This window comes from Struthio camelus, chromosome 17, assembly GCF_040807025.1.
Source record: "Struthio camelus isolate bStrCam1 chromosome 17, bStrCam1.hap1, whole genome shotgun sequence".
In the NCBI taxonomy this organism is placed as follows: Eukaryota; Metazoa; Chordata; class Aves; order Struthioniformes; family Struthionidae; genus Struthio; species Struthio camelus.
Window position 1 is genome coordinate 18,564,585 of NC_090958.1, and position 25,717 is coordinate 18,590,301.

Here is a 25,717-nt window from a genome sequence, read left to right on the forward strand (position 1 = left end):
TTGAACCCGGCCGAAAGGTGAGTTTTATCGCCGCGGTGACGCGGTCAGTTGCCGGGCTGGGGGCCGAGGGCGGGGAGAGGCGCGTTACCCTCCGTGCCCTGGCGCTGCTGAAACTGCAGCACGAGCCGGTTTGCAGTGAGCGCTGATGAGCTGACCTGGTCGAGGCTCTTGGTTTATTAGCAGCATTCAGTCTAATTTCAGATCCTTGTGGTATTGCTAAATTAGGATGATAAACTTTGGTTGAATTTATTCTCTTTATTTTCGCTTGTAACCTATCCTTAATGTGTTTTGGTGTTGGTCTTATTTTAGCTGTCTGTTTTGGACTGAGAGTTTAAGGTAAATGTTAGATTCCAGCAGAGTGACTGTGATAAAAAGGGCTACAATACTTATGTTCTTATCTAATAGACCTGTTCTGAAACATGATGTGTATTTTCAAACAATATCTATTAAAGAGTAATTTCTTCAACGTTTACTTGTCCTCTTTCTTCTGCCTAAGATGGTAAAACTAGCCTGGTTGGTTTTCAGTTTGTGGCCATTTGGAGTTGATTTTGGGACTCCTGAAACGCGTGGAGGATCTTTAGTGCATGTGTTTTCTGATTGTCCCCACTTACGTGTTAAAATATGTGTACGGATGCCTTTTTAGAAATAGTTGCTACCTTCTCATCAGCAGGTGCAATCCTCTTCTTCTTAGAAGTTTAAATTGTAACTTGTGAAGGAGACCAAGAAAAGGGTTAGAAATATAAGCTGATGAGCCTATAAATAGGATTAATTAAACTACCGGTCACCATCTCTGTGAATGCCACGGTTGTGCCAGCCAAGGCTCAGAACTGGTTTAATCTTGTGCATTCTTGAAAACATGGTTAGAAAAGGTAAATCACGGCATGGAAAAGTTTACTTTCTTTTCTGCCTTAATCTGGTAAACTTTTTTCCTTTCATCTACTGTCCTTTCTGCTCTTCCCTCTCCTCTATGCTGTTTATGCTGTTTCTCTCACTAAAGAAAAATATGTTGGCAATGTATGACTTTTAAAATACACAATCTGCTGATTTTTTTTTTCTTGACTATCCAAGGTGCAACTTTTTTTTTTTTCCCTTAAAATTAATTTGTAGCAAGGCTATGTTTCCTGACATGTCATAGTTCTTTGAAATAGTTCTTTTAGGTGATATCCCTTTATTCTTGTAAATGAGATCTCTCTTTCACTAGTTACTCTTCTAACACTTTCATCTCACTGTAAAACAAGTGACTCGGCATGGTATGCGGCTGCAACCCCTGCATCAGAATTGCTCTAAGTAGTATCTCATGCGTAGTGAGGACAGCTAGCTTAATTAGAGTGTGTATGTATGCTACTTTCTTGGCTGTCATGTTCTTTGCTAGGGATAGCTTCTGCACCTGCTCAGAACAGAGGTTGAAGAAGGAAGGTAGAAAAAGGTCTAAAGTGCATTCCATCCCTATAAAAGGAAGTGTAAGAGAAAGTCCTCTGCAGGGCTTATGTTACTGCTATCTGTGCCTGCAATCCCCTTTGCTCTCCCCTCCAGTTTTGGAAGGGATGTAGCCACCAAGGTTCCAAAGCACATGTGATGGCAGTACTTCAAATGAAGTGATCTTGATCACTGGTCCGGAACCATTTAACAGAGATCACTAACACCCCCATTTTTCTATTTGGGGTGGCTGACAAATGCATCTTCCTACTCAGAGCCAAAAATACAAGGATGAGGGAGCAGGAGTACAAGTTACCATTAGAACAAAAGTTACATAAAGTGCAATAAACTCAGTCAGTCTCCCAGATGTAGCTTTTCTTGTTCTACACTTTAACTTTTTGCCATCTTCAGTAGGAGTGCCTGTGTATGTGGGGGTGAGAACACCTTTTCTTTTCTTTTTTGATAGCAATTTGTCATCTCTGTAATCTGTCTTCTAAGTACAAGTTATTTGTGTTCCCCTCTGTGTGTTAAAATATATATATATTTTGTTATTTTGCATCATTCTAACCAATGAAGTATGGTTACTGCCAGGTGCATTGGGGTTAGGGTAAGACACTGGGGATGATACGTTAATTGAGGTTAATAGAACATTGCCATATAACAAATCTGTAGAGCTGATTCCAGTAAGTTTCCCTCTATCTTTTTATACGTTTCTGGATGTAAACTCAAACACCCAAAGATGTGTCCTGAATCCTATCTGTTTTTAAAACTCTTAGAAACCGTTCCAAAATTTGTCACTTTTTTTTTTTCTAATGGAAGTAAAATTTTCAGGGTGAAAGTGTGGGAAAGATACTATCAGCTTCTCCCCTCCAAATCTATCATATCCCCAAATACATTATTTAATGCTTGGTTCACCCTGTGTACTGATGCTTGTGCTGTTTCTTTTGTGAGACTGTATCAAGGCAAAATATATGTCTCTGTCAGGACACTTCTCTTGACCTTCAGGTAGTCATTAGATAAATGTAGGATTACTTATTGATTCACTTTAACTCCCATTTGCTGTGACAACTTGGAAGTATTTTTTTAATATATTCATTTCATGACCCATACTGTGTAGGCTTGATTTCTTTTTCGGTTGTTCAGTTAAAGATACAGTAGTATTGAATAGGTTTCCTTGGTGCAAGTAGAACATACTTAACCAGAAAAATACAAAATTCACACGAGGGACCGTTTACTGCTAAAATGAATTGGTACATCTGCAATCCTAATTCCCATTTGGATGTCTTGCTTGATGTTTGGATGTTCTGGACTCTCTAAAACTGTCCAGAATATTTGCATGAAAAGTTGTACCTGAGTAGAACAGGTGGGATAAAGCCTTCCTAAGGATATTGGCAGCTTTAACAATTTTCAGTATAGAAAGAATTGCTGAACCAATTCAAGTAATAAAGTGGTAGCCCTCAATTTAGGCCTGCACTTTCATATCTTGTTGTTATTGTAGCAATTTATCATGAAATCCTGACTATATCAGCAATGATCAGAAATGGTTTTAATTTTTTGTTTGTTTGTTTTTCCTTAAGGCATCGCTCTTATAACTGCATGAGGCTGGCTGCAGCCGGAGTCTCTTGCCCTGGTGTTTTACTTTACTTTGTACACCAGGTTCTTATTTTTTCTAAAGAGCAGTAGCCTGTGTTCTTTCTGCAGATACAGAAGTGTATTTTCATTTGTATCTTTCATAGTGTCTGATTTACAGCAATTCTGAAAATAATGGAACCCACTTAATTGCCAAAAAAATACAAGTCTGACAAAGCCACTTAAACAGTTTTTGGTTGCTGCATTCACCTCTTTGTCCCTGGGCTGTCTCAGGCAGCAGTGGACACTGTGATCTTTTTTTTTTTCTTTTCCCTCAGTTTTTTGTCTTCTAAAATTATGTCTGATAAAGACTCCTCTGAGCTAGAACACAGTTGCAGCTAGTGCTGCAAGAGTGGAATAAAATTTCCAACTTAAAGATAGAGAAAACATAGATGTGCTAACCGAATAGCTAAGAATAAGTCTCTCAAAAGTTAATGCCAAAGGTGGGGACACTGAACTTCTTGGATATAGACCATATACAGCTCTCCTTTGGCAGGCCGGTACATTAGTCCTTCAGAAGGTTGTTTGTGGGTGGTGAACATCGATATGAGATTCCTCTGTGTTTGTATTTAAGTGTGGTATATCGAGATCAGAGAAACTGGCATGGTGGTTAAAAGACAGAGCAGCGCTCTTGTGCCTGGCAGTGGTCAGCACCACGTCCTTTAGAGGAAGGTGGAAGAAGACTGGGCAGCTGAACAGGTTGCCTACAAGTGAAGTTCCTTCCTGATCTCTATCAGTTGGTGGCCAGCCTGTGCCCTAAAGCATGAGGTTTTGTTTAATTTCTGACTCTTAAAATGTGATGAAGTGTCACTTTGGATGTTTTTTGTTTTATTTATGAATATGTATAGTGTGCCAATGGTGATTGTGTGTCAGTTTCTACAAAGTATTTTTCCTGATGGAGTGTCCTGTTTTCCGGGAGTAAGCAAGTGTCTGTGGCTTGTGGTCTCTGTTTACATTGTGTACTTTTCTTTGGTATTATTTAATCTGAGTAGTCTGAATATGTATAGATGTAGCGCTCTCACTTTTAAAGCATCTCTTACAAATAGTGAAATTACAATGTAATGTGCCTTGTGCTAAGATGGGGATTCTTATTAGGAACAAAACTCAGTATTGTCTGTTTTTAAAACTGCTGGATTGTTCTGTATAGTCTTGTCGTGTAAATTAACACTTAATACAATAAGATCTTTATTTACTTTATTTATAACCTCATATAGATGGTTTCATCCAAATATTACTGGGGTGGAGGCAGAAAACCTACTGTTAACAAGAGGAGTTGATGGCAGTTTTCTGGCACGGCCCAGCAAAAGTAACCCAGGAGACTTTACGCTCTCCGTTAGGTAAGTTTACGTGTTTTCTGTCTTTTTCCCCAGGTTGATAAGGTTCTCCCTTTGATATTGTTCTGTAGGAAACAAATGGAAATGAACTACTTGTGATGGGAGCATTCCTTCATCTCTACTTAGTCTGTTCACTTTTCCTCTTGAGGAGGATCCCAGATACCTTTAGAGACCTTGAGAAACCACAGCGTAGAGGGTTCTGGCTTCTGAATCTGGAGAGAGCCAGGAAAGGTCAGGGGAAGCAGAAGTAGATTCATAATTGCCATTTAAAAATCTGTTTGATAACAATGTAAAAGTAGCAGAGGTGATCTGAATTACTGAGCAGGTGCTTGCAAGAAGATATTCTCCAGACCCTTCTTATAGGGAAAGTCGGCAAATTTTTAAGAGCAACTCTAGTGCTACTTCAGCTTCCCAAATAGGCCTTTTGTAACAATTGCCCCTGATACTGTGTGTATAGTGGTAGAGATGGGGAAAGGAGGATAAGAGGAAGTGGATAAAAGAAAAGGGAAAAGTAGGATTGGTGATCGGAATGATGTTACTTGGATACCTTTGAGATAATTGACCTTGTTGAACAGAAAGAGGCTCTTTTAGAGAGTTATTCTTCATTAGTACTAGAGAATCTAGGAGGACAAATGGCTTATATAAGCCAATGATGACTGTTTATTAAAGGAGAGATGTTAGAGTGAGTTTCTAGGTATCTATGCAAGGAAAACTGGTGAGATGTCAGATTCCTTGGATTTGGCTTCTGGGGCCTGTGTAATACTTGGGCTGCTGAAAAGGCATTAGTAGCGACTTGAAATCAACCCTGTAAAAGGGAAGGTAGCGAACAAGCTCTAACAGGCTGCCTTGAGAATGCTGACGTCCTCCCCTACCCTTGTGCTCGTGTATGCAATTCTTGGGAGGCCTGGGGGATTTCTGCTGGAGACTGTGGAGCCACAGAGCTTTCACCGGCTTAGAGCATCCCTTCGTTATGGGAATTCAGTTTTCATTCACTTTTTCCGAACTGTTGGACAGCCACTTCCCCTTCTTGCGAGCCACTAAAACGTGGCTGAAGCACGCTTCAGATGTTCGCTTGCTTAGCTACGCTGCAGTATTTCAGTTGGAAAGTGATATAAGCGTAAGTATGGATTTCTTCAACTCGGACAAGAGAACACTAAAGATAGAAGTAGTTGACTGGAAATCAGCTGACCTATGTATTGTTTTTTTTTCCTCCCTCCCTGTCTTTGTTTCAAATATTAGACGAACTGGAGCTGTCACACACATCAAGATCCAGAACACAGGGGACTACTATGATCTCTATGGAGGAGAGAAGTTTGCTACATTGGCTGAGTTAGTCCAGTATTATATGGAACATCATGGGCAGCTCAAAGAAAAGAATGGAGATGTTATAGAGTTGAAATATCCGCTGAACTGTGCTGATCCTACATCCGAAAGGTCAGAGGAATAGTGGTGAAAACCCCAATGTCCATGCATTTCTTACCAAATGCACGTGTTATCCCTGTTAATACAAAGGTCTACTTCCATTTGATGAAAAGGTAGCCCTATCCTATACAACTAGTCCTGTGATTTCAGTGAAATTACTTGCAAAGTAGACTAATAAATATGATTAAAGGTGAAAGCATTATCCTGGAGAAAATAGGTCTTGAAGCCTTCCTCCTGGCATGATATAATGCTAAAAAAAGGGGACATAGCTCCCTTGATTTTCATTGTGAGAATGTTTTATACTTCTCCCAATGCTTCCTGAGGCCCTTACATTACTGCAGGGAACTCCCAGGTATAGTTCTAGGCATAAGTTTATACACTTTTCCCAGCAGTAGGCCTGTGTAAGAATAAATGACAAATGCAAATGTTTGATTGCTCAAACTCATGTTCTTAGGAGCAAGGGTGATAAGGGGGATCTGAGACTTCTGGCGTATATTGAGAGAGTGCACGTCAGAAATACACTTTTATGGCCAGTAGATGTCAGTTTATTCCCAGAAATGAAAAAGCAAGGAAAAACATTAAAGTAAGTTCCTTCACTCCTCAGAATAGCTTTTATTTAACACTAGCAGTGAAGGCTCTCCACTAACAAAATACAGCGTTGAACTCGGTGTAAGTGCGTGCAGCAAGAAATGGCAGAAGCAATGACAAGTTTTTTTCTCCAGTAAATGAAACTGTTTTGACCCTTCTTCAGTATTATTTGAGTCTTCCCTGAGGCCTTCTGGGATTATTGCCTTTCTAGCCATGTTTGTAGAAGAATTGAGACTTAAGATTATCTTTTCCAGTTCTGAATGTAATGGAAGAGTGAGGTCTCAAAGATACTAAGTTTCCGCAGGTTTCTTGGGAAAGGACATCCCAGTGAAGGAAGTGGAACAACAGTAAATGCCTTGACTGAGGAAAAGGCTGCAGTGTAAGCTCACGCTTACTAGATACCAGAGAATCCATGTGTATTGTTGTAGAGGACCCAAACCAAAACTTCATTTGAAGCTTGCATGAAACGTGAATTTTGGTGCTTGTAGAAGTGCTTGTTGTGAACGGTTTCTGTAATCACATGCGTTTATGCCTGCATGCTTCCTAGACTCCTCTTGTCTTTTCTATATATTTACACATATATACCCGCATACATACTGGGGAGTTTTCTGTAGACCTGGACACTTCTTCAGTCTACAACCTAGTACAAGTATTTTAGTTTGTAGTAGCTGTTTAGACCAAGTAGATCCAGCCACAGCCAGAATGACAAGTAGGGTACCTGTCTGCTGCTTATTCTATTTGAAGGTGGTTTCACGGACATCTCTCTGGAAGAGAAGCTGAAAAACTATTAACAGAAAAAGGAAAACATGGAAGCTTTCTTGTGCGTGAGAGTCAAAGCCACCCTGGGGACTTTGTTCTTTCTGTCCGGACAGGAGATGATAAAGGAGAGAGTAATGATGGGAAATCTAAAGTGACACATGTCATGATTCACTGCCAGGTATGATGAAGCAGGAGCTTCTTTAATAGTATTACTTCTATGGGCAGTGTTTTTTATTGTAACAGGAGGGCCATTCTCATGTATTCAATGAATTGAATAAGTTTCCCCTTTCCCCATGGTACTGTATGTGCTATATATCATCTGTTGGATCAAATTGACTAGTTGGATAGTTTCAAAATTCAATTAGTGTTTTATTTTTCACTGCTTGCCTGACTGAATCATGTCATGCTACACCATGCTGTCAAGTACCTTCTAATAGATTTAACTTTGATTGCATCAGAAGTCTGTCTCAAATCCTCTGCTGATGGAGCCCTTCATGTTCATGAATCTTCTTAAGCAGGTTGCAGTCTCCTGGATAAATCATATAAAAATAGTAGTAATTGGACAAATAGAGATCCATCTGAGTATCTGTTTCTCCTGTCATTTTTACAAAGTCTCTCTTGATAGAAGAGCAACATTCAGTACATACTTTGAGTATTTAATCCAAGGAATATTTTAAATCAAAAGCTTGGAATAAATGGAGAACTAATCTCTATTATAAAGTACTATTAAATTACAGTATTCTGATTTTCATACATGCCCAGGGTTTGCTATTAAATAATAAAATCTGTTTACTTTTCCTCCTTCTAGGATAAAAAGATATTGCAACAACTTCATTATTTAAAGACAGCTCAAATACAATAACAGAAATAATTTAGAGATAGAACTGGCTAGCTAAGGTTCCAAGAGCCATCATTGCTAGAATTTTTATTTTTCTGGAAAGGTGGGGGCAGTAGGATAGAAACTGTTTTGTAGAATGTGAGTGTAGAAGGGACCTTAGGATGTCATGTAGTCTGGCTTACCAAGTCTGTCTAATTCTGCATCAAGGTAAAATTATTCCTCGGAGAAATAACTTCACTTTTCAGTGTGTTTTGTATGTATGGTAACCTTTCAAGAAAACCTTTCCTTGACTTGCAGGTAACTACCATTAACCTTTATGAGACTGAAGAAAATTACTTTCCATTGCGTCCTTAAAGTTGGGATGGTACTAGCCAATACCAGCCTTTCAGGAGCTAGTAATAGACTCTTTTAGGAATTTGAATTAATTTCCAAAGTTAGTTTCTGGATTCTAATTGTGTAGCTCAGGTAGTCTGCTTGAGCTGACTAAACCTTGTTTCAGAAGGAAACAGCTCTCAAGAAGGCAGATAAAGTAACTTTCATTTAGGTGACAAAAAGGATTGCCCTCTATAGTGTGTGTGTGCGTGCATGTGTTTCCTGTTGTCTTTTTTATTCAAATTCTACCATCCCTTAGTGAAAGAGCCTTACTAGATTTCTCTCCATGTGTTTTTAAAGAGATTTTCTTGTATGTTGCATAGCCTGGAGATATTAGTGTAGACTTCATAAGTAGTGCATTTATTTTGATGATTGAGCATTTGTCTTTCAAGGATCTAAAATACGATGTTGGTGGAGGGGAGAAATTTGACTCTCTGACAGATCTAGTGGAGCATTATAAGAAGAATCCCATGGTAGAAACTTTGGGCACAGTATTGCAACTCAAACAGGTGAGTGAACGGAGGAAAATGCCACTAAATTGTTACCTTCAGCACGTGCTGTTGGGGGAGCGCAGTTTTTTCCATGCGTTCTATGAGACATCATTTTTCTCTTTCCTAATGCAAAAACGAATAAATAAACTTTGTGAAACTGGATGACAAAGTCAGTCAATTAAACTGGTACAATTCTTTTAGCTGCTTGTAAAGGATAGTCTTGTGTTTCTGATGCATGTAGAACTTCTCTTGGCTTCATCGTGGCCCATAAGGATTGCAAGAGTAGTCCAGAGAAGAGTCAACTTAATGCATTGAAGAACAACTGCGAGCCTTTAGATTAAAAGCAATGTGTTCCCTTCTCTTCCCCCCTCTTTGTGTGACCTGTAAAATTTTGAAGGCCAAATAGATATCTGGATGCTCGAATTCTACATGTTACCTGTATAAAATATTACCTAATGTAGGGAGGTACAATGTGTGCGTTTTAACTCTTTTTGCAGTTGTCATTGTTATACCATTGTTTAATACTTTGTATCTTAGCCTCTGAACACCACCCGTATTAACGCTGCGGAGATTGAAAGCAGAGTGCGAGAGCTAAGCAAGTTAGCAGAGACTACAGATAAAGTCAAGCAGGGCTTCTGGGAAGAATTTGAGGTACTTGATTACATTTCAAATGTTATATTAATGTTGGTGAATCTCTGTGCTTCTAAAAAGTTAGTTTTGTTACTGCCTTCCCGATAGTATCTCACCTCCCCACCCAGTTGCTTCAAATCCCTGTCCTTGTCCCCTTCTAATGTGTCAGGTACAGCTCATGTTAAACAGTTCTGTAGCAGTTCTACAAGTGTAGAAGTGCTACAAGTGTAGCAGTTCTACACTTGTGCCTGCTAGTTGAATGGCTGCAATGTTTATCTTTCTTCTCCAAACTGAGAGCTATCCAAGTTCTTCAGTGCTGTTCATCTCAAACATAAACATGATCCCTCCTGCATGTGTGTGGCTTTTTTTGTTTTTGTTTTTTCCCCATCCTGAAGGAACCTGAAGTACAGCTGCCATATCTGGCCCACTAGGATAACTAATCGGGCACGTTCCTGGCTGCCTTTTCTCCACGTGGACAGGAAGAAGTTCTGTAGGCAGGGTTAACATTTCTGGAGGCAACAGCCTATTTCTAGCCTCCGTCACTCAGACCTGGGTAGCAGTTCAGTAGCAGTACCTGATGCAGCTGTACCTGATGCAGCTGTACCGTGTCAGAGTTATTGCACATACAAAGATGAATTACATTGTGCCTTCTGTTGCATGTCTTGGTGCAGAGGGATGGTTTGGTATGTGGCCGGCTGTGATTGGGAGGGTGGATACCATTGCTTTAAGAAAACTTCAGTGAGATTTCTCAGTCAATATATGCTCTTGCCCTTGAGTTTGTGGCTTCTTTGATAGCCATTTTTGTTGCTCTTGAAACTATTGTGAAGAGGGTAGCCTCACAAGTGACCCCTGAGACGAAAAAACATTGTTTGTATGTATTCCTTGGGCTCCTGGGGATTTATTTTTATTTGGAAGCTTCATTTGTCTGTAGCCAAAATTCCATTTCCTGCCCCGATAGCGTTGCCTTTTCTGTTCTGCATTCCTCTTACGTGTTGAATGTAGCTGTGTTAGTGCAGCTCTCCAGTCCTTTGAAGCCCTAATGATTTCAGGGAGCACTTACATTCAAAGGAAAATACAGCTGAAACTGGTAGTTTCTCAAGTAGTCGCACTTAATTTTCTCTACTATATAACAGATTCCAAACTACTTGAGTCTACCCTGGGGCCTAACCCTTCTCTGACAACTGGAGCGACTTAGCAGCTGTATGTGAATGATGATTCATAGCGAGAAGCTTTAGAAGTGATATAAACTGGCCCATTATATTTAAGACACACGAAAAAATCCATAGTCGAGTGTGGAACTCCACCAGTAGATGGCAACAGGAAACTGGAAAGCCCTGTGATGTAAGCTCCGTCACAAAGAGGCTGGTTTGGCTGTGTAATGCAGTTTTTAGAAATTACTTGAATAGTGATGGATTTGCAAAGTGCCAGTCCAAAGAAACTCTCTTCTGGTCAAACATATTCACTAGCTCAATGTGCTCTCCAGTCTGCTCTGTGACTGTTTTAGCAAGGATGCGTGGGAGGAAATAAAACCGTGAGAAGCAAGGGATTTTTGCCAAAGAGGTAGCAAATTTCTCCACAAATGTGCATGCGGCACAAGAAGGTGAGATGATGGAGAGGTGAAAAGACATAAAATGAGAATTCTGCTTCGTATTCTTTGAAATAGTTTGTTCTCATAATCTACTGCCTTCAAAGTCTGAAGTAGCTAGGGTAGCCCTCCTCAGTGAGGAAGGAGCAGGAAGCCCAAGATAAACACAGCTGGTAAATCAAAGCACCTTAAGCAGACTGGTTTAAATTAGTAGCAGTTGGCTCCCTCAGAGCTGGCAGGATATGAATGGTACCAGGTAACTAACCTGGGGTGCTTGAGTCACGTGTGGGTTGTAGGCAGATGAGGATTGGCCCAGGTCTGCTAAACAGTCAGAATGCCAAGTGGAGGTGGAAGCAAGCCAGCAGAGGCTACTGTGGTCATTACTAAGGACTTAGAGCTCTGTTAAACTACTCACTCAGTAGTAGAGTGGTGGATCCTGTGTGGAGCAGTTCTCTTCTATTGCTTGTGAACCCCTCCTGGAGGTAAAGTAGCCTCAGCCCTTGAATTGCCTCTCTTGCAACATGTAAGCTTTGATATGTGGCCTGAAGGGTCAGGAAGATTAGCCGCACCTGCTCTAATGGCCAGAACTTGCATTGGGAATGAACTGCTTTTTCCAGAGATCGTGATCAGCGGTGTACTTTATCGTATCGTGATGTTTAATCTAGACCGTTCCTGTGATCCCTGAATAGTTTAGCCTGAACATGCAATGAACGTGATTTTGCAAGTTAGCCAAGAAAAAGTGTTTGTTAGCAATCTTCCCTGGAGACTCCATGCATACCTTACTCTTATTCAGAGAGCTTTAAAAAGGAAAGAGGAAAGTATATACCTAGTGGCTTGCCGTAGTAATTGGTGCCAGCTCACTAGAAGCCCTGTGAATGAATGATTTTTCTTGAGGGAAGCAATCCTGTTTATGTTTAGGAATGGATTGTTGATTCTTCAGAAGTGATTGGACTGCTGCTTGGCATTTATGGTTTCTTTTCTGGCCTGTGCTCTTTGTGGAATAAAGTTGTCTTGTAATGGGTTTGTCAGTTGGCCCTTAGAAGCAAGGTGTTTTCCTTTCCTATAACTTTCCCGAGGACAAGTATTTGCTAGCAAGCCGAAAGTCTTGCAGATAAAGTAATTGTAAGAGATGAGATTCTTATCGCAAGATATTGCGCTCTTCCTTTCACTGCTGTCACTGAGGACAGCACTAATCCTTAACTTGTGATGTGTTTTTTGGGAATGAACCAGCCTTGTAGCAATTTTAATGTCATCTTTTTCCTTCACCTCAACTTAAGCAATGGCTGTCAGTCTTGGGAGGAAGCATGGAAGCAAATTCTGGGTTGTTCATGAAACTCTGCATGTGCCGTTTGTGTTTTGGCTGTCCAGGCGGTAGTTATAAATTGTCTTTAGGCATATTTAAGGATGTACCTCTTGTCCTGTGAGCCACTGGGCAGAAATGTTGGCAGTCTTCTGTAATGTTTTTTGCTTCTGAAAAACGACTGGTGAGTTTAATGCTTCGATGGTGGTGTGAAATACAGAACTGCATTTCAGATTTATTATTGCATTATGTATATTCTTAATGGGCTTGTTACAAGTTGCTGCTGCTCATAGATATCTCCTCAGGGATGCTCAAAGCAATAATAAACTGGATGAAGTGAAGATGTGTCTGAAGCTACTGTTTCCACACACTTGTTTCCATTTTATAACCTGCAAACAAAGCTTAGCTTTTGGTTCTTTTGCTTTGTGTTTCATTTGGCCAAGACCTCAAAGTGTCAAGTTTTGATAATTTATACAAAAGATGCTCAGTAATAATAGCTTAGCCAGGCATCTAAAAAAAACTTGCAGAATGGCAGGAGGTGCACTTACTGCAAAATGCTCTTTCACCCATGGCTAGTAATAGCAAGCAGTGCTTTATGGAATGTTTTTTGTCTTTGCTTCACAGACATGAAACTTCTCAACTCTCCTGTGTATTGCTTTTATTCTCCAGGGCCTTTGGTTTTCCCTGTCTTTAGAAGGAACCTAATTGTCCGAGGTCACTACATGAGGCAGTAACAATAATGGAGACCAACAGAAGTGAGCAAATGTGCCTGACATGCCCAAGCTTTAAAGCAAAAGTAACCCCTGAAAGAATATTAAAGGTGGTAATAGCAAAAGGAGCATCTCTCCGGGTCTCAAGTGTTCCTTTTAGAAAGCAAAGACATCTAGGTCTGGTCCCTCCAGCTATGTTGCAAGTAGGGAGATGTGCTACCAAGCAACACTGCTGTAAAGTGTGGAATTACTGTTATCCCTGTCACATTAATTGTGAATTGGGCATAGAGAAGTTACGGCCTCGTCAAGAGAAAGAATCTTCATACAGATTTTCTTGTTTCTGTATTAGGATGATTTATATTGGTTAACCCTGTTTGTAGATACTTGAGCAAGCTTAAGCACCCCCAATGTTTTCAGGCTAGTCCAAGGAAAATCTGTGCAAAATGGTGTGCTGGTTTGGTGAAGGAAAGTGGTGTGGGATTTCTTATTTGCTCAAGTATTGCTTATTGTTTGCTCAAGTATTCTACATTGGCGTTGTTTTGGGCATTTTACTTGTGTTGTCCATATCTTTGGAAATACAACAGCACTGCCATGTGGACTTTGGCCTCGCTAATTTGACTAGCGGTAGGTAGGAAGCTTATTGTTGAACAAAGGATCAAATTCTGCTCCCAAGTCTATTGGCCGATCTTCCCTAGTAAGCTGCTTTGTAGTATCTATGTGTGTAATAAGGGAGTGAGAAAACTTGGCTTCCTTCATTTACTGAGTTAATTACCTCTTGTATGAGAGGTATAGCATAAATTACAAGTTCAAAATACTGTTGCTACCCTCAGTGCAGGTGGCTTTGTGTGCCACCTGTGCGCTTTGATTATTCTCTTCCTAGTGTGGTTTTTTGAGGGCGTAGACAATATTTTCTTAATATTCTGCTTCTAACTGCTTGAGGACTTTTCAGGTTGCTTGATACAGTTGCTTATGGTGATGTGCTTTATTGGGTTTCCTCTATCTCCTTCCTCCTCTTTAGCTGCCTAGAGTTGGTCTGGCTGAGGCTTGCAAGTTGTTGCGGCATTGCTATAACACAGCCTTTATAACCTCAGGGGACTTGGCTTTGGGACTTTACAGCAGTGTTGCTACACGCTTGCCTCATCTGAAGCAGAGGAAGGAGGCTGGTGAGTAAGGCCTAGAGGGATCTAGAACAGCTCAGGTAGAGAAGCTTAGCTTATAAAGGGCCTTACTCCTTTGCAGACTGGCAATGATTTGAATGTGTTAGGTATTAATCACCATTTGTACTGAAGCTAAGGACAATTCAGTGGGGAATTTTTAACCCCTTACCTGCCTAATTCAGCAAGCAGGAGAAATATGCAATTACTCCTAATTTTTAAGCTTGATAGGAAAGATTTAGTGATAAATGTGTGTATTTGGGCCTGTTCTGTAGAAAGCTGCTTGTGTTTTTTGGTTTGTTATTGGAGGATCTCTTCCAGACAGCTAGCTTTCTGAAGACAAAAATTATGTTTCAATTTGTGGTAGCCAGTTCTATCTTCCTTGTGCGTTGTTCTACAGCTAAAAGCTTTATGGGATCAACTTGTCCGCTAGGTCAGAGCAGTAGCGTGAGAACTTGCTGGTTATAGTTATATGGCTTTGAAAAGGCTTTGAATTCATGGGTATGCGATTATAGAGGGGAAAATAGCTTATCTTGTCACTCATACTGTTGCGTTTAAGTCATGCCTTTTGATGCCTTGGAAGCAATGCTGTATTGAATTTGAATGGAGAAACCCAAGTTTTATCTCCCAGATCACTGGGCGTTACAATCAAGTATCAACTTTTCTGTGAGCAAGGATCACAGAAGTGATGGTGAAACAGTCTGTACCTTTCTTCTTTCCTGATATATTGCTGCTTTTAATGAAATCGGTTATTTGTGCTGTTTTCATCTAGACTTTACAGCAGCAAGAATGTAAACTTCTATATAGTCGTAAAGAAGGTCAGAGGCAAGAGAACAAAAACAAAAATAGATACAAAAACATTTTACCCTGTAAGTATTACTTTGCTTCGTTATAAGGTAAAGCTTTTATGCTTTTTATGTTTTTCTATGCTTTATTTTTTGTTGGCTAGTAAATACAGTGTTAATTAAGTACCAATATGCTATATTTTGTCTCTTTAGTGATAACTTCCTCTTTGTTGTCAAATTAGTCCATACCATTTCCAACTCGTGCATGAATATGTGGTCTTTGTAGATACAGATACTTTGATTCCCTAATACTGTGTTTATCCTTAGATTTCATATAAAGGCATCACATTCCAAAACTGTTATTCAGCAAATTGGGATGCTTAAATTTAAGAGGATTAAGTTACGGTACAAAACTGCATGGAATGAATCTAGCAGTGTTTGTAAGTCCGTTTATATTGACCTAGTGCTTGACTGTCCGTGCCTTTATGAAGTACTAAGGTGAATAAACATTAGATATTGTGATCCAGTTTCTTAGGAACTGGGTGCTTGTCTTGAAGAGAGGAAAGGTTGAGTATTCTAACCACTTATTCGAGTTTGACAACTTAGTTTCTGGTAATGGTATGAAATGTGCCTATCTGGATATTTCAGAATAGTCGTGTATTCACAATTGTAGGATGCAACTGCTTAACATATTTGTCTATGTTCTTCTAGTTGATCATACCAGAGTTGTTCTACATGATGGTGATCCAAATGAACCTGTTTCAGACTATATCAATGCTAATATTATTATGGTAAGTGTGCTACTACCTATAGGAGTCTCTTATTGGCATAACCTATATCTATTCAACTTGCTCACCTAATTCCAAGTTAGTCTCTTAATCTCATTTGTCATCCTTTGTTAAATTATGCTTTGTCTCCAGCCTGAATTTGAAACGAAGTGCAACAACTCAAAGCCAAAAAAAAGCTACATTGCTACTCAAGGCTGCCTACAGAATACAGTGAATGATTTTTGGAGAATGGTGTTCCAGGAGAATTCTCGAGTTATTGTTATGACAACAAAAGAAGTTGAAAGAGGAAAGGTAAAAACAGAACCTTAAATTGACCTTGGGAAAAGTCATACATTTGAATGCAAGTAAGGACTAAACTGACTTTGTTGCATTGACTTACGAGCTGAAAGCTGAAAATCTGATGCACCACTGCTTTCTCTGGAGACCTGGTACAAAGGTGCTGAGTGTCGCCTTCTATTGGAGGGAACTGAGGATGTACTCCTACCGTGTCATCGGGTTTACTTGCTGAATTTTGATTTCTGAATAACTGCAAAGTTATTCAGGGAGTGGGCCTGTGGAAAGATAAGCGTAGCCAGACAAGATATTCTGCATGCTCTAAGGAGTTAATTCCTTGAGTTTGTTCCTGTGACAAAATATTGCTGTTTAAAATAGACTTTATTAGGAAAAGTAGAGTTGTGAGTTTGTTATTAATGTAGGAATGAATTTAGAGAGTATTCCTAAAAACTACAAAATGATATGAAATTTATTGCCTCAGATTCACCTCATTCAAGTGACGTTTACTGGACACTGCTGTAATGTAATTTTCCCCTCTGACTTTACTTTCCATGCTTGATTTTGATAGCTTTTACTTATGTGTTGAGCTAGTGATTCAGGTTGTAACTGCATCTGGTTAAGAATCCCTGAAGCAGGCATGATTTAGCCCTTTTATTCTTAAAGTCAGGTCCTTTGCCTCTATCTGCTCTGTTCTGCATGATCGCAGCTGTTTGTTCAGCCTTGGTAACGTGTGAGGCCCTTGTGAACTGCTCTGGCAATATTCGCTGCTTTGAAGGAGGAAATTTTCCTACACTGATGTCTTCCAAGAACCTCCCTTTTACCTTTTAAACATCAAGATCTTGTCTATTCACTGTCCTCTGGCAAATGCAAGACTGTTTTATTTCTGGTTTCTAATGGCACATGGCAAAAGAAAATAGAATGACAGAACATAGTTGAGTACTGGTATTGTGGCAGTGGTGACATTCCATTTCCTGTGTGTAGTATAGTTTTATCTTACTTTGGAATGTATTGTTTCTGATTTTTTTCTTCTTTCTTTTTCGTAAATAGTTTCTGTTCTTATTTGAAGTTTCTCTGCTTTTTTCCACATACTGTTGTCTACCTTTTTCATTAATATGATAGATCTGTTTCTGAGTGGAAAGCTGTTATCCTCTTAGATGAGCGCTGCTTTTGAAGTAATTGGAGGTGAAAATATAGCTAATGTTTTACTGTGGATGACTGATAATTGTGGAGGCTCCTTCTTTCTGCTGTGGAAGACAAGAGTCTTTGTGTAGATGATGAATATTAGTAGATTTTATGGGCTTCTATTCCTGACCTGGTTATCAAAACTGCTATTGCTGACGTTTATAAAAGCCATAGACTCTGTTTCGTGGGTTTTCTAGATGTAATAGACTTCTGCCCATTCATCCTTTTTTATGAAGGGACCTTTAAAATACTTGATTCTGTTTGCTTCCTGAGAATACACTGAAGAAAGGAGAAGCTACCCCTTTTCAGTGGCCTTCCTCTAAGGTCTTTTTGTTGGAAGAAGAGACATTTTGGGATTGCTTTGGAAGGGTGGACTTGACTATACTTTTTTCAGCTAACCTACCGAATGGCTGTGCTGCTCCTTTGCAGTTTCTCTGTGATTCTTTCCAAATTGTGCTAAGCCTGCTTTCTGTGCTGTGGCTGTATATAGAATGCTTTAATGTTTGATTACTTAAGTAGTGCTGCATGCATTGGGGTGGGGGGTGTGTGTGTGTAGATATAATTTTTTTCTTGGTGCCTATTTCAATTCTTCAAGAGTTGCAAATAACAATCCCCGTCCTGGTATAAAATAAAAGCTTTTTTATCTCAGGCCAAGGTGCTTTCAGATCTGCAGGAAGGAGAGAGACCTCTGGATCAGAGATGACTTCATGAACACATTGCCTAAGGAAGTGAGGAGCTATGAAACATCTCAGATCTGCATAGAACTCTGAACATGCTTTAGAATGTACTGTAGAAGAAGCAAACAAATACTCACAAATTAAAATAGTGGTGTTTTGGAGGCAATCCATTGAGCTGATCATATATGCATCCCCTGTATCAGACTAATGCTTGTTTTAACATTGCGTGTTGCTATTGAGACTTGTTTATAGCAGCACTTGTTCCTGTGTTCAGAGTTCTGTATTGAAACTGGCAAGTTATATTGACATACACTAAGATCAACATTTTGTGTTTAGCTTGTACTCTTTTAGAGAAGTGGGGGAAGAGGGCAAAAGTAACCAAAAAGCATCTTGTTGCCTATGTAGACTGGAAAGCGTGTGTTCAAGTTTTTTTAATTGTCTTCTATTGGCAGAAGAAACTTCCTTGTTGCTGTATTTCTATATTTACAGTTACTAGTGCATATTTATGAGAAATGTTTCTCCACAATACTCCGTTTGGTCTGCATTTGTGAATGCTAGAAGCAGCGTCTATATACCCACTAATTTCTCATGCAGATACTGTGTGGACTAGCATTGTATTCATAGGTTTATGTATTTTGCAGTCTCTTAGATTATGATTATAGAACAGTCTGCAAGGCTGCTGCAATCCACTGGAATTTCTCAGTATTTTGAAACTAGTATTTGGTAGAGATATAAGTAACTGTATCCTAGTCCTCTATATTTGAAACTATTGAGGATAAGCCAGGTATTAAGACTGTCAGGAAGGCTGCTAGGAGGTCCTGATGGCCTGAATCTTTTTGTCTCAAATCATCCAGTGTGGGTGGGTTTATTTGTTATGGGGAAAAGAAACTTCCCCTTAAGGGTACTTTACTTTGTCAGTTAGCTGGCCAGTTGGTGCTAGTAATTGTCCTCTACTCAAATTTGTATGTTAAGCAGTTCATGAACCAGCCTTACCTCTTGCTGATTGCTTTTTTGTTTTGAATCTTGCAGAGTAAGTGTGTCAAGTACTGGCCTGATGAATATTCCCTAAAGGAGTACGGTGTTATGCGCGTTAGGAATGTTAAGGAGAGTGCAGCACATGATTACACGCTAAGAGAACTCAAGCTTTCTAAAGTTGGGCAAGTAAGTATGTTAGTAACTTTGTCCTTTTTAGGTTGCAAATCAAGAATAAAAGGCAGAAACTGACAGTCTCTTTGGAGTCGATGAAAGCACTAAGAGCATGATAAATTGAGCTCTGTCCCTTTCTTTGAAGTTTCAGATTTAGTTCCATACGTTTTGTCTTTGGAATAATTGAAAATTCATATTTTTAAGCACTTTTTGGTAGAAGATGATGCATGCCTGCAGAGCTTTGAGGAAATCTGGAAAGAGGGATGAGATACTGCTCTTAAGTATAGATCACACTCAGTCTAGCTGGGCCTTCCCTGGTGCTCTTTCATAGAGGTATTTGAATGTCTTGTATTATTATTAATCAAGGCACCTTTGGTCTGCCTCTGATCTAGGGGCCTTCTTGTTCAGTCCTGTTTGCTGTTGTTTCCAGGTTCTGTAGATCTTTTTTTTTTTTTTTTTTTTGCTCTGCTTCCCCTGAAAGTATACCACTTCTTGCCAAAAGTCTGTAGCAGCCGATGTTAAGCCCATAAAACTGGGCTTAAAGTGTGGCATGACGGTAAGAAAAACCAGTAGTAAAGTGTATGAAGCTGAATTCTGACTTACTGAACGTGTTAAGTGAAAAATAAACTGGTTGTATAAGGGTGCAGTGCCAAGAAAAACTTTAAGTGAGGATTTGAAAGAGGAAGGAATCTGCAAACTAATGTAGAAATAGCACTTGCTTGGTAAGGAGCGCTTTGGATGAAGGTGCAAAAATAGTGTGGAAGAAACAAACAAGCAGGGTGTATGAGGTGATATCTCCGTGGGATGAAACCAAATGAGGAGAAGTGTGCAAGATAAGTGACGCTAAGTATGACAGTACGTCAGTTGTTAGGTGAAGGTCACTGTTAGTTAACCTCAGACAGAACTCTGCCATGGCTTTTAAAAGTGAGGATGGAGATGCTGTTGGAAACCACTGCCCTAGAAGAAAGGGGAGCTAAGGAAGCAGGTGATGTGACCAGCTTGTCAGGCCAGGAAGAACTTTGACTTATTCCCCCTTTTAAAGGGAGATGTGGTACTATAGATATGGAGGAGAAGATTGGATATGCATGTTCTGCTCTGAGTCACCTTTGCCAAATGCTTTTAGCTGGATTTTGATCTGAAGGATTGCTTTCTTTCACATGTTGGCATCTTCCTTCTAGGGGAACACAGAGAGAACGGTCTGGCAGTATCACTTCAGAACTTGGCCTGATCATGGAGTCCCAAGTGACCCTGGTGGTGTACTAGACTTTCTAGAGGAGGTGCACCACAAGCAGGAAAGCATTTCTGATGCAGGGCCGGTTGTGGTCCACTGCAGGTACAGTGCTGCACTAGGCAGTCTCCCTTCTGTGAGGTTCTCTTAGGCCCTCTTTTCTGGGAGAAGGGGAGGAAAAAAGCTGAAAACTTTAAGAGAAAGCAACTTTCCCCTTGGGCTACTTGGGTTTTTATCTGACAAGCTCTTTTTGCTCTTTACACTTTGGGAAATGTTACATTTTAGATAAGTGTCAAACGGTCACCTTTTAAGCAGGCTGTCTTTCAGAGCATTCATGTTGGTATGAATAAAAAATTCTGAGGCTGTGTGAGAGGGTGGTGTTAGTCTTGTCTAAATATATTCCAGGTACAGGATCATGGGAATTCTAGTCTCCCACCCCACCTCCTGCAAGCGAGGCATCACTCAGTCTCAGCATATAAATGAGATACTTTTCATAAGGCAAGGAAGTATTAGACCTGACTTAGTAGTTCTTTCTCTTTCTAATTCGAGGATGTTAATAAACCCTAATGCACAGAAAATGCTGTTATGACTTCTCTTCCATGTAACATGCTTAGGTCTCTAGTTACTTTGGTCTGTGTGACTTCACCTGATTTGACACTGTTTGGCTATAATTTGGAAGTCTAACGTGTCTTGATACTGGATGCTTGCTTGGACTAGGGTTTCAGTGACTATTCAGAAAGAGCAACGGTTGTGTTTTCTTCTCTTTATACAGCGCTGGGATTGGGCGAACCGGAACTTTCATTGTGATTGATATTCTTATTGACATAATCAGAGAAAAAGGTAGGGTTCCCCCCACTTTCACTTTCTTCTGGGGCATTGTGACGGTATCTGACCTTTGTCAATAAAAGAATAGGAGTGCTGATAGAACAGAGGACTTCAGTGACACTACAAAGTGAGTGCTTGTCTGGTGTAAAAGGGGTTCTTGGTGACTCACTCCTCTTGACTTAGTTGGAATCAAGTTGCTGAAACCCTGCTCCGGTTCTTCAGGATAATGAAGGCTTCCAGGTGAGGATTAGCCAGGAATCTGACTCTTCAAACAAAGTCAGTCACACATAGGTGTGTGGCTGTCGGTGTACTCCTGTAAGTTAAATGCAAGTAACTTATTTTTAACTTGTTTTCAGGGAGGAGTATTATATTTAACTATCAGCTGCCGTGCACAGTAGCTGAACATGTGTGTTCAATTGGGTTGTATTCAGTCTTCTGGAACAGCGTAAGGTGATGCATTTTTCTCCCCTGAACAGCTTTACATGTTATGCTACAGTTCTAAAAGCCTGTGTATTGGTGATCAAAAATGAGTCTTGCGTGTTTGATCCTACCAACCTCACTTATTGCAAGAGCATCCAGCTGTGCTAGAATATGAAACTAATCTTCCCCAAGGGGAAAATTTATTTTACTGTTCTTAACACTGTGGTGATTCTTTCTAGGTGTGGACTGTGATATTGATGTTCCAAAGACCATTCAGATGGTGAGATCGCAGCGATCAGGAATGGTTCAGACAGAAGCACAGTACAGATTTATTTACATGGCAGTACAGCACTACATTGAAACGCTACAACGCAGAATTGAAGAGGAGCAGGTATATTTGTCCTAAGTATGAAATGTTCCTAGGAACATATCATTGGAGCAGGGAGTAGAATTGTTCTTTTGCTGCCTGTGACTTTTGGAGGCATGACTGCTGACTGGAGAACCAAAGCATCGTGAAAAGGCTGGTTCTGCATCTGGTTTGTAAACTGTGTTCAGAGAAGTTAGCCTGTGTTTCAGTTCACTAAAGAAATACTGAAACTTTTAGATGGAATTGGAAAACTCTGAACAATGCGTTTGGCCACTGGCAGAGGAAGAAAATCATTAGTCTGAGAGGCTTTCCCATGACTGCTCTAGTACTGCTCTACCTTCCACGAATATGCTTTGATGTGTGGGACTCTGTCCTTCCAGTCCCTGAACCCCTGTGCCCCAGATCTCAAACTCCTTTAACGTTGTCTGGCTTCCTGGGCAAGGAGAGTAAACGATAAGGCTCTGTGGATTGATGCAGAACCTTGTGCTCTTGAGTTTTAAAGAGAATTCAAATCTGTCAAATATATTTCTAATGTACAATAATCAAATTCAATTTAAGCTACGCAAGATTAGTTTAGCAGTCTAAGCTAGTCACTACCTATTTTGGGAGTCTAAAATTTAAGTGTTAATTAGTGAAAGGTAAGTATATTGGGCTGAAAAATCATAAAGAACGTGGTGATCCTGCAGTGCGGTCTCAAAGGAAGAGAGCAGTCAGAGGAGAGACTTGGTGTGGTAAACTGAGGGAAGGTTTTGGAATGGATGACGATGACAGGAACAGTGAAGTGGGTCTGTGGAAGTACCCTGTTGCACTCAAATTCTGTAACCTTCTGCAAAAGCTACCTACTATTGTGATAAAGAACTGAATTTCTGCTTGCTGTTTGCTTTCATTCTCTGCCCCAAACTCTGGTCTTCTGGGATTATCTTTGTTTTAAAGTTTCAGTGTCTTCCCTTCTGTGGCTGACTTGCTGCTCAGAAGGGGAAAAACCTGTGAGACTGGTCAGGCAGATGTGGGGAGCTGCGTGTCTGGGGTTAACGTAGCGCCAGGCTGAGATGTAACCCCTGCTTAAACTGAGTGTCAGCTCAGGCTTGGCACTGTTGTGTGGCTTCTGGCTTCTTTGGAGTGTGGCAGAGCTTGTTTTATATTTGCCTCCTTGATGTAGACACGTCATTCAGTAGAGAAGGTGGACTTTCTTCCTCTCCCTAGGACAGCTGTTGTGTGCTCTGGTGATTAGACACAGTGAAGAACAAGGAATCCCTTAGGTGTACCTTTTTTCTGGCTGCTTTGTCTCTTTTTGCCTTAGAGTTCCCTCATACCTCTGTGTGTGTAACTATGCAATGCAAGCTTTGTATCCTCTGCCTTTGAACATGGTCTCTTTCGGCTGCCATCATCTACAAATAGCTTTGTCGCTGTCTGTAGATTGCTGTAATGTTTTGAATAGTGTTTTGATACTGAGTGAAGCAGACAGTGATCAGGTTCAGTTTAATTGCATTTCATCCTCTATTATATTACTAGCTCAGAAGGCACAAATGTAAAATTTCCTTAAGCTGGAAACAGACCATTGCTTTACCTTAGGAGGTCTTGACCTGTAACTTGGGCTAGTGGCAGCCATGGGAATAAAAAAAGTAGTACTCTTCAGGCAAAAGCAACACTTTGCAGTGGCTTTGGGAACTAATGTTCTGGGGGGGAAAAAAGTGAGTTGGGAATGCTCCAAAGCATGCTTTTAGAGAGCAGGAAAAAAAAAAATTACAGCGCTCTCCTATTCTACTTAACTCTGCTTAAAGAGCTTGAATTTCACCTGGTCCACAAAAGATAATTTGCTTGGGGATGAAACTCACTGTTTCTCAAAACTCTTGACTACCGAAACAGTCGTCTTTATACCATAATAAGGTCTCAAATGGTAAAACCTGAAAGTTGAACAAAGCTGAGGTGAATTAGGGCACACCTACAGGAAAGAATGTGGAGGTTGATTTTTGTTGTTGTTTTTGTTTTGTTGCCCTTCCTGCTTTTCAGTTTGGCTGAACGCAACCCAGCTCTGATGAAGAAACGACAGTCGTGTTAGCTAGCCTAAGCTAATAAGGCCTGTTGTCAGGCAGCACTTGTGACCAGCTGGCCTGAAGGAGTGGCTACGTGAATAGCTGCATCCATTCAGAGGCATGCCTGTATTTTGCTTATATTCAGAACAACTTTCCCTACTCTGCCAGTATTCCCTTTTGCACGGCAGTGCTAAGAGCCTCGAGTTTTCCCAGGCTTAAGTATTGTTAAGTATTGCCTGTCGTCTTAGGGATGTAGGAGAAAACAAAGTGACCAGGACTTAGTTATTTTTCCCTTGGAAATGTGTATGTTCTTTTACCTTTAGGTAACCAGTAATTCTTACCACCCTTCTATTACTCTAAGTTAGAAAGCATAATAACTGTGAACTGAGTCAGAGGAAGAGAAGCCAGAAATCTACTTTTTCTTAGCTTGTTTCATCTACTTCAGTCATCTTTTAAGTAATAGAATTGATTGGGTTTTTTTATTTTATTTTTTTACTGTATAATTGTAGCAGGAATTGCCATTCATCATGCAGTTTAAAAAATTCAAGCTCTGGTTTTGGGCTTCAAAATATTATTGGCAGCTGTTGCCAGGTGAGAGGCTTGTACCCATAACACTGTGGAATGCAGCAGAGTTTGAACCTTTGTATTTTGTTTAAATCTTGTTTTTTAGCCTTAACCTTCCAGGTTATTGATCTGGACTGGTGGTCTGTTTGAAAGTGATTTGTCAGGAGTAAGTGGGAGGCTGAGAGGGGGAGAAGTTCTTTAAATAATAGAACAAGTTGAACAAGTTTTGAACAAGTCTCAGAAGACCATCTTGAAAAACTTCAGCCTACATTGCTATACAAAGCTTTCTTAATGGGAACTCAGCAGCCAGATCTCCTAGGAGGCTCTGACAACCTCTGTTGTGAGATTGACTCAGGTCAGTTGATTTAGTACTTGTTTGAACATTTGAAAAAATACACCCTGTAAAATTTTAAAGCAAGGCTTTGATTTATATGTAGGTTTCGGTGTATGTTACGTGTTGCGAATGTTTGTCGAAGAAAGCTGTATCCCCCTTTCTGTCCCAGTGTAGCTTTGCTTGCTGGAGCCTTCGGTATCTTTAGATGAATGCCAACACAATTGGCTGCAGCTTGTGACATATGTTATGGAATGCAAATAACAGCTTGGGTTCTTTTTATATCAAACCTAATGGGCTAAGATGGTATTTTATTAGGAATCTTGCAAACAATGTTGTTACTCATTTGGCTGCATCTCCAAGCTGGAAATAAGGTCAGTGGGAGGCCCACAGGCTGATACTGTCTACTAAAGAAGAAAGTGTGGATTCTTCTGCCAAGTGAGATGAAGCCTGCATATGAGTGCAGGTTCACAATACTGATACATCCTGCTGGAGATGTGGTGGAAAGGGGAATATTGAAAAACTAGGCTTTTCAGGTCTCGCCACAAATAGCTAAAGCCAACCTTCAGGTTCTACCCGTGCTGTATTATATCTACAGAACTGAGATCTCGTGTTCATAGACAAACTCTCCTATTTCTAAGGACAAGTAAATGTGGCTAGTTATACATGTAACTTTTGCGTTCCTTCAATGATTGTTTTTTATTAGCAGTTCAAAACCTGGCTTTTAATTGTGTTTTGCTTCACAGAAGAGTAAGAGAAAAGGTCACGAATACACAAACATTAAATATTCTTTATCGGACCAGACAAGTGGGGATCAGAGCCCTCTTCCACCCTGTACCCCAACCCCAACGTGTCCAGAGTAAGTTAGTT

At 40.2% G+C, this 25,717-nt stretch overlaps 1 protein-coding gene across 2 annotated transcripts in view; it reads left to right on the forward strand.

Moving 5' to 3' along the window:
* The window catches only part of PTPN11 (protein tyrosine phosphatase non-receptor type 11), a 31,446-nt gene that overhangs the window by 614 nt on the left and 5,115 nt on the right, over positions 1-25,717 (forward strand). For both annotated transcript variants that reach the window (XM_068911439.1, XM_068911440.1), the window contains exons 2-14: positions 4,260-4,382; positions 5,619-5,813; positions 7,134-7,326; positions 8,751-8,867; positions 9,387-9,500; positions 15,001-15,097; positions 15,725-15,804; positions 15,934-16,092; positions 18,963-19,094; positions 20,258-20,412; positions 21,080-21,147; positions 21,792-21,943; positions 25,594-25,706. In XM_068911439.1, the coding sequence (XP_068767540.1) occupies positions 4,260-4,382; positions 5,619-5,813; positions 7,134-7,326; positions 8,751-8,867; positions 9,387-9,500; positions 15,001-15,097; positions 15,725-15,804; positions 15,934-16,092; positions 18,963-19,094; positions 20,258-20,412; positions 21,080-21,147; positions 21,792-21,943; positions 25,594-25,706 (1,698 nt within the window). The remainder of the gene's footprint in view (positions 1-4,259; positions 4,383-5,618; positions 5,814-7,133; positions 7,327-8,750; positions 8,868-9,386; positions 9,501-15,000; positions 15,098-15,724; positions 15,805-15,933; positions 16,093-18,962; positions 19,095-20,257; positions 20,413-21,079; positions 21,148-21,791; positions 21,944-25,593; positions 25,707-25,717) is intronic.